Source organism: Lepidochelys olivacea (genome assembly GCF_965140295.1).
Source record: "Lepidochelys olivacea isolate rLepOli2 genome assembly, chromosome: 7".
NCBI classification, from domain to species: domain Eukaryota; kingdom Metazoa; phylum Chordata; order Testudines; family Cheloniidae; genus Lepidochelys; species Lepidochelys olivacea.
In genome coordinates this window covers 102,227,571-102,241,082 of record NC_140417.1, presented here as the reverse complement: position 1 = coordinate 102,241,082, position 13,512 = coordinate 102,227,571, and the positions used below count along the sequence as shown (strand labels likewise).

Below are 13,512 nucleotides of genomic sequence, written 5' to 3'. Positions count from 1 at the left end.
TTAGTCAGAAATAGTTGTATATTTAAACTAACTGGTGGATCTGTGTAATGATGACTTAGGTAGCTGATCACCTTCCTAATTTAAATTTGCCTCCTCTACTTTCTTTTTCAAACACAGTTGCTCTTTTTCTGAAATAAAAGCAAATCAGTGTTTATTAAGAAAGCAGTAGAGTCTTTTGGAGGGCTGGAGAGAGGTGAAAGCGGTCTTAGAATTGAAGGGAGTTTTCACTTCCTTATATATTTTAATATAGTTCATATATAGTTAGCTTCCAAATTCATCAAGAGTAGTATGAACAGTGAGGTAAAAAAGTTATCCTACCCAGGGTTACTAACCGCCTGTCTTAAGATATTGCTTTCTAGATGTAACTATAAATCTGGTAAGTCATTCTGCAGTGCTAGCAACGTTAACTTGCCAAGGTAAAAAGCCATTTAATGCTTTCAGAACGTTTTTGTCATAATGCTTATGCAGTATTAGTTTAGACTATTTTAAGCATAGTTTTTCAAAGTCATGTGTAATTTTAACAACATAATTTAAGATATTTTTATATTTTTTCACCCATGTCTAAAAATGGATTCTAAGGTTTCCCACTTTCCAGGGATCATGAAGAAAGTAACTAAAATGTCTATTTATTTATATCAAATGTGTGATTATTAATTTTAATAATACCTTAATTTCAGTTTTTGCTGATGATAATGATTGTGTGAGATCATGGGCACAAATTTGGAGCTGTTTTGAATCCCCTTTGAGATTTTGGCTATAACTGTACAAGATCAGCTGAAAATGAAATGAACATAAAGTATCATAATAGGGTTCTGTCATCACTACTTAAAATACAGCTAATAGTATGCAAATATGCATAACAAAGCAATTTCTAGGTCTTCTAAGGCTTTTTCATATTTGTATATTTGCTTCTGCATTCAGGTTTTGGAATTTTCTCCAAGATTGTTTTAACCTGAGTGCTTTTCAGCTGTGAAAACAATTTTTACAACCAAACTAAACAATGTATTGCATATGGAAAACTCCAAGAAGAAAACTGGAACATGTGTTTCTACGTACCATTTAATCTATAGTTGCCCATGCAGAAAGTTTCTGTTTGACACAATAGCATATAATTCTCTTGCTGACAGAATGGTTTGTTTTGTTGCATACAATTTGACTAATATTGTTTTTATATTATCTTTAGAAAAGCAGATTATTTAGGGCAGGAACCCTCAGGGGGTCACAAGATGGTTACCTGTGGGTAGAGAGCTGTCAGCTTCGTGGCTGACAGCACTGAGCTCCCATTAAATTAAATTAAACTCTCCCATTTTTAATTTATAAGGGGGGGAGGTCACGCTCAGAGGCTTGCTGCATGAAAGGGGTCACCAATACAGAAGTTTGAAAACCACTGATTTAGGGCTTGATTCTGTCACATTTACTCATGGTGAGTAATATCTTACTCTGAAAGTAGCCCCACTGAAATCAGTGTGACTAGTTGTGGAGTACTAACATGAGTGAAGGTGACAGAATCTGGCCCTAAGTATTAATAAATGTCACTCGGGCTTCAGAATAAATGATGATGCAGTATTTCTAGGTAACTAGGAGATACTGATAAGAATGGGTCAGAATTTAAAATACGGGGGGGGGAAAGTTTCTGCCTTCAAAACTGTATCAGTGATGAGCTATCTTCTATCTTTCTGTGAAGGGCTATCGTCAGAAGGATTATTTCATTGCAACCCAAGGACCACTTCCTCATACAGTGGAAGACTTCTGGCGAATGGTGTGGGAGTGGAAATGTCACACGATTGTTATGCTTACAGAAGTTCAAGAAAGGGAGCAGGTATGATTTGGTTGTGCAAAGTTTGTAATTATAAGGTCCAAGCTCTTTCTGTTAATACATCCTTTTTCCTTCCCTGCCTTGAATCTCCCTGCATTGATTATTCTGTGCCCATTGCCCCCGTGGGCTGACCATCCTACAGGTAAAAGCAAAGGGCCTGTGCATGCTAGATTTTGTCCATTTAAAATACAGCTACGTTCATAGACATCAAGTACAATAGAATGCCTTATTCAGGGGACTAAAAATTCATGAAAATGAATTGCACAAACTTTTGTTGTTGTTATTTAGCGCAGGTAGTGACCCTATGATCCAATGCTCTTTCTTGGCTCTGTATGTCCCTGATGATTCTGTGATAGCCTCAAGAATAGAAAGTTACAGCACAGTCCAACTGGGTCTGTCCCCAGTCCAAGTGGGCTCAGACGATCCTCCTTCCTGCTGACCACACTATAGCACTTCCCAAAAGCCTCTCCTTTGTCTTCTTTCCTAGGCAAACAAATCACCTGAGCTCGCTCTCTTCAGCCCTTTGTTCTTCCACTGGCCAAAACCAGCTGGCTTCCAAGCTGGGGAGGGCCTTTGGATCAGCAGTTGCTAAGTTCCAAAGTGTCCAGGATGTTGTCTGGGGTCCAGGCGGCTAGGCAATGTCACACCTGGTCCTCTGCAACAATAAACTCTCTTCCCCACCACCTGATTAAATATGCAGACCATAGGGGAAACTGAGGCACACACAATATTCATACAAAACAGTAAGAAAATTCCCTACTTCATCACACCCTTATATTTAGGTTGCATAACACTTCATTATAAAATATTCTGGGTGCCTTTTTTAGAGAAGTGCTAACTCTTCCACTGTTTGCAGCAGGCCTTTAAAATATGGCAGACCTTGGACTAGAGAAGTGCCTTTTCTTTGTCTCATGAAATTCCACTCAGGTTTAGCTGAAATGTATATGCTTTGGAACATTGTCACTTCTGTTGCTTGAATTGTCAGCAAAATTTCAGCAACATTCAAAACCATCATAGAATCACAGAATTGTAGGACTGGAAGAGACCTAGAGAAGTCATCTAGTCCAGTCCTCTGCACTAATGGCAGGACTAAGTATTATCTAGACCATCCCTGACAGGTGTTTGTCTGACCTGCTCTTAAAAATCTAAACCACTCTTGCTGCAATTTAAGTCCATTGCTTCTTGTCCTATCCTCCAAGGTTTAGGAGAACAATTTTTCTCCCTCCTCCTTGTGACAACCTTTTATGTATTTGAAAACTGTTATCATATCTCCTATGTCGTCTCTTCTCCAAAATAAACGCACCCAGTTTTTTCAATCTTCCCTGATAGTCATTTTTTCTAGACCTTTAATCATTTTTGTTGCTCTTCTCTGGACTTTCTCCAACTGTCCACATCTTTCCTGAAATGTGGCACCCAGAACTGGACACAGTACTCCAGTTGATGTCTAATCAGTATGGAGTTGAGCGAAAGAATTCTCATGTCTTGCTTACAACACTCCTGCTAATACATTGCAGAATGATGTGTGCTTTTTTTGCAACAGTGTTACACTGTTGACTCATATTTAGCTTGTGATCCACTATGACCTCTAGATCCTTTTCTGCAGTACTCCTTTCTAGGCAGTCATTTCCCATTTTGTATGTATGCAATTGACTGTTCCTTCCTAAGTGGAGTACTTTGCATTTGAATTATTGAATTTCAGACTATTTACTTCAGACTGTTTCTCCAGTTTGTCTAGAAAATTTTCAATTTTAATCCTATCCTCTAAAGCACTTGTAACCCCTCCTAGCTTGATATCATCCGCAAACTTTAAAAGTGTACTGTCTATGCCATTATCTAAATCACTGATGAAGATATAGATAAGAACCAGACCCAGAACTGATCCCCGTGGGACCCCTCTTGATATGCCCTTCCAGTTTGACTGTGGACCACTGATAACTACTTTCTGGGAACGGTTTTCCAACCCGTTATGCATCCACATTATAGTAGCTCCATCTAGGTTGTATTTCCCTAGTTTGTTGAGAGGGTCATGCGAGACAGTATCGAAAGCCTTACTCATGTCAAGATAGACACTAGAATAGGGACTCCAGAAGTATACATTCTGGCTGCTGCCATACAGCTGAAGTGGATTGTGGGGAAAGTTGGGTGAGGCTTCCCTGACAAATCCTCTCCCCATCCCACCAGTAAATGGACCCAAAGGCTCATCAACCCATCCCTGTTGGAGACCATGTGGGCAGCAGCTCTCCCCACCTCATTGAGGGAGACGAGAACTGAGCCAGGTTCCACCTAGTCACCCTGAACCCTTCCTCTAGTGGCTCTTTTCCTCCCTCTAGGATAACACCCTTTTCTTCTGATCAGCTAATGAAGTGAGTCCTGTAGTACAAGCTGTGCTTCAGTGCTGAAGGTTCAGGTTCAAACCCTGAGGATGGTGCATAATGGGGCATTTGTTACTGTAGTACATAGTAAAATTTGGTTTTACCTTTTTACTTTTTAAAAAATCATAGGAAACTACATACAAAAAAATTAAAAGAATGTTATTTAGTTTGAAAAGTCAAGAACAAAGTTAGGTAATGCAAGAATTACAGTTGTCTGTGCAAGCTTTTAATTTGGTCCTCTTGTACATATGAATTTAATTACGTGATCATATAGTAAAACCAGTAGTAGTTTCAAATGGACTCCTGCCTATTTCAGGACAACGGTGCTCAGGATATGAATCAGGGTTATGTAGTGAATGTGGCTGTTTGTAGGATTCCTACCTTGTTTGCTGTAGAAATTGGAAGGTGTTTAGCAAACAAGGCAGGAGACTGCAGGAAGAAAAAGGATGCTCTTGTGGTTAAGCCAGGTGAATGCCATAGAGGAGAACTCACTGCTATCCCTGCCTCTGCCATAGTTTTCCAATGCAATACTGGGCAAGTAATTTAAACCTCAATTTGGCAGTGTTCCTCATTTTCTGGTTGTCGAACTTGACATACCTCGGCCTGTTTTGCAAAAGTGTGGAGCATTACAACTGCACATGAAGTATATGCTTGATGCGGATGCACAACACTGCTTGTAATAAGGCAATGTGATTTGGAGGAATCTGTACAGGGCTGGGAGCCAGAAAGTCCTGCATCCTATCTCTGTCACTGATTCACTGTGTGCCACTGGCAAGTTTTTTTGTCTCCGTTTTCTCCATTTGTAAAATGAGGCAAATAATGTTTTGTTATCTCAGAGGGGAGATGTGGTATGAAATTCATTAATATTTGTGAGCCACTCAGATATTATGGTGATGAGTGCCCTAGAAAAGATAGAAGAAATGAATAATTATGTATTCAGTGCAGGGTTTGGATAGCATGCAGTAAATAAGGCAGGAGGTCACACTGAATGATAGGGATAAAAAGAAAAACTGAATAACTTTTATTCCCTGAGCACTGTCCATCCTGTGCATTGAACGAGGCAAGGGTCCTGTGGAAAAAAATTGTAAGGGATCATGTAGTTAAAGACTATATCATAATGTCATGTGCACAAGGGGGATGTCTTATGGTTGCACAAGCAACCTTTGTATAGTATCTCACACAATGGCATGACTGATCTGAAGAGTTGGTTTTTGGACTTAGTCCCAGGTTTGTTTGTCTTTCATTTTGGGGGGAGGGCATTAATTCCCCATTTTTACTTCTACCAGTGTTTTCATACATTAACATCATTAATAATTGTTTTTTTTCCCTTTGTCCCAAATCCAGCATAGTTATCACCTATATTTTGTATATTGGCTTGTTTTCTAACACCGTGAAGTGCTGAATTAACTTACTACTAATATCTTAAATAGTGCAAGGGGTTTACGCAATAGCTGGTCTAGGCAAGACACTGATTAGGCATTTCACTGCAGAAGTTCTGTAGAACAAGTCTAAAATGCTGTGCATGACCTTGTAAGATGTGCATGACAGTTTAGAGATTAGCAGAAGAATGTTGCAAGGAACATTTACTATTCTGATTCAATTTTACAGGAAAAATGTTTTCAGTACTGGCCATCAGAGGGCTCTGTAACTCATGGAGAGATAAATATAGAGATAAAGAATGACAGTCTTTTGGATGCCATAAGCATAAGGGACTTCATAATCACATTCAATCAGGTATTATCTTGAAAGTATAGTGTTTCCTACACTTTTAACTATTTATAACCATGATAAACCATAGATTTATGAACGTGTGTTTTTGTGTCTTGTGGCAAGCCAAGACAATACATTACATAGGTTTTGTGAGAAATAATGTGTGTTTTATATCAGCTAACTGTCATCTAGCCTTTTATTAATTAGGAGAAAGTACTTATATAAAACAGTTTATGTTTAAGGAGTCACATCACATTAATCAAATGGAAATTCTGGCCAATTCAACATTCCCTCTTTTAATGTGGTGGTTTTATTTTATGCTAAACAATGCAGTTCTTTTGATTGTTGTTGGGAATTGTAGTAAAAAAATGCACATGCATGTTGCTGAAAAAATGTATTAAATTATAATGAAATCTCTGTATAACACAAATACGTCTGCCCACCATCAACTGAATCATGTTTCCAGACAAGTAGAATCCTGTAATCGAAGGAATCTTTAAACCATGATTTGAGGACTTCAATAACTCAGACATAGGTGAGAGGTTTATTGCAGGAGTGGGTGGGTGAGATTCTGTGACCTGTATTGTGCAGGAGGTCAGACTAGATGATGATAATGGTCCCTTCTGACCTTAATATCTATGAGTCCGAGTGATACTCTCAGGGCCATTCTTGAAACTTGTGTGGTTGTTATGGACCAGGATGTAGGTGGTCTGGCCTAGTCGTCAGAGCAGGAGTCAGGTCTAGTGAGCAGAGCAGGCATCCAGGTTGGGGAACAAGCCAAGGGTCCGCACGAGAGTCAACTACTAGTTACCAGAGCCAGGGGTCAAGCTAGAGTCAGAATCAGGAATTGATGGTGAGGATCAGAGATCAAATGCCTGAACCAAAGGTCAAACCAGGGTCAGAAGTCGAAGTCCGGGTCAGAGCCATGACTGCTAACTGACGATTGGAGTCAAGGCATAACTGGAGGAGAGGTAAGGATCAAGCACAGAGAAGGAGCATGGTGGAAACAGGAGCAAAGGCGAGATGAGGCAGGAGCCAGAAGCAGAGTAGGAATCAGGAACAGGGTTGGTGCAAGAGGCAGGCACAAGCAGGGTCCTGTGCAGCTATAACAGGAAATCACCTTGTTGCTCAGACATTTTTCCTGTGCCTCCTTCTGGCTTAAATAGCATAGTTGGACTAATCTGTGGAGCAGGGTGATCCTCCAGTCAGGGTTCCCATGGATAGTACCTTGGCTGAGGCTATCGGCCTACTAGCTTCTCGGCCCACTAGATTTCAGCAGACATTGAGTGGCTGTCTGGGGACTCCCAGGCCTTGGTTCAAGACCTAGGATATCACAGGGTTATGACTATCACTACAAACTTCATCATTTGTTTGGTAAATGATCACATCGTTGTTTTTTGAAAATTCTTAGTTTTCCCGCAGTAAAACTAAGAGTCTGACTATGACTAAAGTTTATGCGCGGACACACACACGCATGAGACAAAAGGAACTGAGCCAAAGCAATGAGTTTATGAAATATACTAAGGAATTGTTATAGGCATGCTGCTACACAAATGCCCTGGCATGCTTTGACTTCTTACTGTGATATTGTAAACCATTAGAACAGAGGTGGGCAAACTACGGCCCGCAGGCCACATCTGGCCTGTGGGACCCTTCTGCCCGGCCCCTGAGCTCCTGGCCCAGGAGGCTAACCCCCGGTCCCTCCCCTGCTGGTCCCCCTTCCCCGCAGCCTCAGCGCGCCGCACCACCAGCGCAATGCTCTGGGCGGCTGCGCAGCTGCAGAGCCGCGGCCTGACCCGGTGCTCTGTGCTGCGCGGTGGCTTGGCTGGCTCCAGCTGGGTGGCACGGCTGCCTGCCCTGGTGCAGCCCTGTAGCGCTGCCAGCCAACGATGCTCCAGGCAGCGCAATAAGGGAGCAGGGGGGATTGGATAGAGGGCAGGGGAGTTCGGGGTGGTGGTCAGGGGGTGGGAATGTGGATAGGTGGCGGTCAGAAGACAGGGAACGGGGGGGGTTGAATGGGGACAGGGATCTTGGGGGGGACAGTCAGGAAGGTAGAGAGGGATTTCAATGGGGCGGCGGGGGGCGGGCAGGGGGCAGAAGTCCCAGGGGGGCCATAAAGTGGCGGGGTGGTTGGATGGGGCAGGATTCCCGGGGGGCCATCAGGGGGTAAGAAGCAGGGGAAGTCGGATGGGGGCGGGGGCCAGGCCATGCCTGGCTGTTTGGAGAGGCACAGCCTCCCCTAACTGGCCCGCCATACAATTTCGGAACTGCAGTGTGACCCACAGGCCAAAAAGTTTGCCTGCCCCTGCATTAGAAGCACAAATAACACAATTCACACAGCAGCTCTTTCGCCATCACTTTCATGCTCTGCATCTGCACTTACCATGCTGCCTAAGAGTGTTAATGTCCGTGCAATCTGGGTGCATCCGCATGACTAACCCATAATGCCTGTGCAGAGGATAGAGTACCCAGAGAACAAACACATAAAGCAGCAGCAGCGGCAACATTTGAGGCAGTGCATTCAAGAACATCCTACTGCACACACAGCTGAGAAGGAGGAGGATGGGACAAACCATTTGCACAAATATGATTAAGTGCGCCAAATAGGAAGGGTTTTTCTGCCCTGAGCTTTTTTTAAAAATGTCCCACTGGTGCACTACTACCTACCTGTGGTGGCAACCTTAGCAATTCTAGTGTAGACAAGCCGCTGATGTTTTTACCTATATGTCACCTACATTTGCTTTTGAGGAAGGGTGGATGATTTGAGCTCCCACCATTGTTCCCAGTAATAGTGCAACAGTGGGAAATTTTAGTGTAGTTAAGGTCCAAGAGGGTGCAGAGGCCACATTTTTCCAAGCCTGGCCAGTTATAACCCCATCTTTTGAGGTGGCTTGTTGGTTAGCCAGGACTAGCCCCTGTGCCCAGGGGAACATAAGGACAACAATGGAGTCTGGCCTCTGTATCAAGGAGGCAAGAAGCTCTTTCCAGCTTCTCCATGTATACCCACACAGTCTATCCAGACAGGAAGCACAATCTAGCCCTAAATTTTAGTCAACAGATACTGAACTAATGAGTAATGCCACTTGAAATGGAATAATATTTCTCTGAGTATTATTCAAATCAATACAAAGAGACTATAATATTCTACAGAATTATCCGTTTTCGATTGCCCTGTATTTTTCCTGCGTTACCTTGCTTCTTTCACACCAAGGTCTATGAGTGTGCAGTTGTGACAGTAGTTTGCGTGCTCCCTCTTCTTGTGCACCCTTGTAGCACTCTGTCAGACCTGGCTCATAGTACTTATATTTGGAATAATCACGCAATGGTGAGAAGTCATAATAGAAAACTGTAATGAAATAAAAACCCATCTATACCCTTTCTGTAAGAATGTTTAAATAATCAACATCGCTGGGGCAAAGGTGGTTAATTTTTCGTATAACAAATAAAGTTGGACAAAACTGAATAAAAGGGTTTAGACTACTAAAAGGTTCTCAGTTTGTGAGCTTGATGTTTTCACTGACATTTTGAATACAGCCTTAAGAGTGATGAAGACCTTAAGCCATTGATTTTCATATTTGAAATTAATAGTCTCTAAAATATGCCGTTAGAACGAGCTAGATGAAACAGTTGTGCAAATCAAAGGGGAAGTTATAGGGTAAATTTTCAGTATACTACACAAGGCATTAAGAGATGGAACTACCTGAGCTGCTTGATTAATTTATCATGCACCAGGTTGAAAATGGCACCTATATCATGTTACAATTTTTTTATAAGAAATGTTAAAGGTAAAAAAAAGTGTCCTTGCACTTTTAACTGCATTAAATCTGTTCCTGCCACACTTTTGAATTATCAGGAGAAGCAGAGTAGACTTGTCCGACAATTTCATTTTCATGGATGGCCTGAAATTGGAATTCCTGCTGAAGGAAAAGGAATGATTGATCTCATTGCAGCTGTCCAAAAACAGCAGCAGCAGACAGGAAACCATCCCATTACTGTGCATTGCAGGTAAGACTTATTTCTTCCCTGCTTTTTTAAAATTTTGTAATCATACCTATTATTTATGATCTGCATAACATTCTCCATCTTCCCTTTCTTCTGGTTTGGTGATTATCATGGCAATGTTCTATTCCAAGTGACTGGACAGTACTTTTTAAAACAAACCAAAACCAAAACGCTGTTTCTTCCTGGATTAGTTAGTAAACAATACAAACCACTAGCCCTAGTGATGAGAGGATATGTGTCGATTACAGTTGCCTGAGGAATAAAACATTCAAATACATGCTTGCACCTGAGCTTCATTCAGTCTTGTGAGTGGGAAAATACAACTGCCGTTTATCCAGCCCATACTTCTTTAACTTGCTGGCAAGAATACTGTGGGAGACAGTGTCAAAAGCTTTGCTAAAGTCAAGGAACAACACGTCCACTGCTTTCCCTTCATCCACAGAACGTATTATTCTAAAACGTGTTGAAGGAAATTTGACAATTTGTAATTAGCATGTAAGCTCTTTAGGGCAGAGATCGTCTCTTTGTTCTGTGACTGCTCTATGAGTGGTGCTCCCAGGCATTACCTCGGTACAAATAATAAATATCACCTCTCTCTAATTTCCCCTTTTTGGGAAAGATTATGCAGTGATTTCCACATGCTTAAGAGGGGAAGGAAGCCAATGGGTAAGATCCTCAGGTGGTATAAATTGCCTACTCAAGTCAATGGAACTATGCCAATTTACATCAGCAGTTTGTGGTAGGACAACTCTGGTGATATCTGGAGTCCTCAGATTACCCCTTTTAATCTGCCGGTTGACTTGGGTGTGGTGCACAAACGTCACTAATTTCATTTAGAAATAATTTCATCTAGAAATAATTTAGAAATCGGTTTTATATATTCGAGTGTGTGTGTCCCCACAGAAAATGCTCTAAGTTCATTAAGTGCATTAACTCGGCGGAGTGCTTCCACAGTACCGAGGCAAGTGTCGACTTCTGGAGTGTTGCACTGTGGGTAGCTATTCCACAGTTCCCGCAGTCTCCGCTGCCCATTGGAATTCTGGGTTGAGATCCCAATGCCTGATGGGGCTAAAACATTGTTGCGGGCGGTTCTGGGTACATATCGTCAGGCCCCCGTTCCCTCCCTCCCTCCATGAAAGCAGCAGCAGACAATCGTTTCACGCCTTTTTTCTTGAGTTACCTGTGCAGATGCCATACCACGGCAAGCATAGAGCCTGCTCAGGTAACCGTCACCGTATGTCTCCTGGGTGCTGGCAGACGTGGTACTGCATTGCTACACAGCAGCAGCAACCCCTTGCCTTGTGGCAGCAGACGGTGCAGTAGGACTGGTAGCCGTCATCGTCATGTCCGAGATGCTCCTGGCCACGTTGGCCAGGAGCGCCTGGGCAGACATGGATGCAGGGACTACGTTAGAAGTGACTTGACCAGGTCATTCTCTTTAGTCCTGCAGTCAGTCCTATTGAACCATCTTATGGTGAGCAGGCAGGCGATACGGATTGCTAGCAGTCCTACTGTACCATCTTCTGCCAGGCAGGCAAGAGATGAGGATGGCTAGCAGTCCTATTGCACCATCTTCTGCCAAGCAGCCATGAGATGTGGATGGCTTGCAGTCCTTCTGCACCGTCTGCTGCCAGCCAAAGATGTAAAAGATAGATAGAGTGGATCAAAACAAGAAATAGACCAGATTTGTTTTAAGAAAAGGAGTACTTGTGGCACCTTAGAGACTAACCAATTTATTAGAGCATAAGCTTTCGTGAGCTACAGCTCACTTCATCAGATGCATATCGTGGAAACTACTCATTTGCTGCTCCCCCCCCCCCCGTCTAGGGGACTCATTCCTCTAGATCACACTGCAGTCACTCACAGAGAAGGTGCAGCGAGGTAAATCTAGCCATGTATCAATCACAGGCCAGACTAACCTCATTGTTCCAATAAGAACAATTACTTAGGTGCACCATTTCTTATTGGAAGCCTCTGTGAAGTCCTGCCTGAAATACTCATTGATGTAAAGCCACCCCCTTTGTTGATTTTAATTCCCTGTAAGCCAACCCTGTAAGCCATGTCGTCAGTCGCCCCTCCCTCCGTCAGAGCAACGGCAGACAATTGTTCCACGCCTTTTTTCTGTGTGGACACCATAGCAAGGCAAGCATGGAGGCCGCTCAGCTCACTTTGGCAATTAGGAGCACATTAAACACCACACGCATTATCCAGCAGTATATGCAGCACCAGAACCTGGCAGAGCGATACTGGGCGAGGAGGTGACGTCAGCGTGGTCACGTGAGTGATCAGGACATGGACACAGATTTCTCTGAAAGCATGGGCCCTGCCAATGCATGCATCATGGTGCTAATGGGGCAGGTTCATGCTGTGGAACGCCGATTCTGGGCTCGGGAAACAAGCACAGACTGGTGGGATCGCATAGTGTTGCAGGTCTGGGACGATTCCCAGTGGCTGCGAAACTTTCGCATGCGTAAGGGCACTTTCATGGAACTTTGTGACTTGCTTTCCCCTGCCCTGAAGCGCATGAATACCAAGATGAGAGCAGCTCTCACAGTTGAGAAGTGAGTGGCGATAGCCCTGTGGAAGCTTGCAACGCCAGACAGCTACCGGTCAGTTGGGAATCAATTTGGAGTGGGCAAATCTACTGTTGGAGCTGCTGTGATGCAAGTAGCCCACGCAATCAAAGATCTGCTGATATCAAGGGTAGTGACCCTGGGAAATGTGCAGGTCATAGTGGATGGCTTTGCTGCAATGGGATTCCCTAACTGTGGTGGGGCCATAGACGGACCCCATATCCCTATCTTGGCACCGGAGCACCAAGCCGGCGAGTACATAAACCACAAGGGGTACTTTTCAATAGTGCTGCAAGCTCTGGTGGATCACAAGGGACGTTTCATCAACATCAACGTGCGATGGCCGGAAAAGGTACATGACGCTCGCATCTTCAGGAACTCTGGTCTGTTTCAAAAGCTGCAGGAAGGGACTTTATTCCCAGACCAGAAAATAACTGTTGGGGATGTTGAAATTCCTACAGTTATCTTTGGGGACCCAGCCTACCCCTTAATGCCATGGCTCACGAAGCCGTACACAGGCAGCCTGGACAGTAGTCAGGAACTGTTCAACTACAGGCTGAGCAAGTGCAGAATGGTGGTAGAATGTGCATTTGGACGTTTAAAGGTGCACTGGCGCAGTTTACTGACTCACTTAGACCTCAGTGAAACCAATATTCCCACTGTTATTACTGCTTGCTGTGCACTCCACAATATCTGTGAGAGTAAGGGGGAGACGTTTATGGTGGGGTGGGAGGTTGAGGCAAATCGCCTAGCTGCTGGTTACACGCAGCCAGACACCAGGGCGGTTAGAAGAGCACAGGAGGGCGCGGTACGCATCAGAGAACCTTTGAAAACCAGTTTCATGACTGGACAGGCTATGGTGTGAAAGTTCTCTTTGTTTCTCCTTGATGAAACCCCCCGCCCCTTGGTTCACTCTACTTCCCTGCAAGCTAACCACCCTCCCCTCCTCCCTTCAATCACCGCTTGCAGAGGCAATAAAGTCATTGTTGCTTCACATTCATGCATTCTTTATTCATTCATAACACAAATAGGGGGATGA

At 43.5% G+C, this 13,512-nt stretch overlaps 1 protein-coding gene across 5 annotated transcripts in view; it reads left to right on the top strand.

Moving 5' to 3' along the window:
- The window catches only part of PTPRE (protein tyrosine phosphatase receptor type E), a 262,459-nt gene that overhangs the window by 235,633 nt on the left and 13,314 nt on the right, over positions 1–13,512 (top strand). For all 5 annotated transcript variants that reach the window (XM_084635439.1, XM_084635440.1, XM_084635441.1 and 2 more), the window contains 3 exons: positions 1,685–1,819; positions 5,797–5,922; positions 9,752–9,903. In XM_084635439.1, coding sequence (XP_084491565.1) covers positions 1,685–1,819; positions 5,797–5,922; positions 9,752–9,903 — 413 coding nt within the window. The remainder of the gene's footprint in view (positions 1–1,684; positions 1,820–5,796; positions 5,923–9,751; positions 9,904–13,512) is intronic.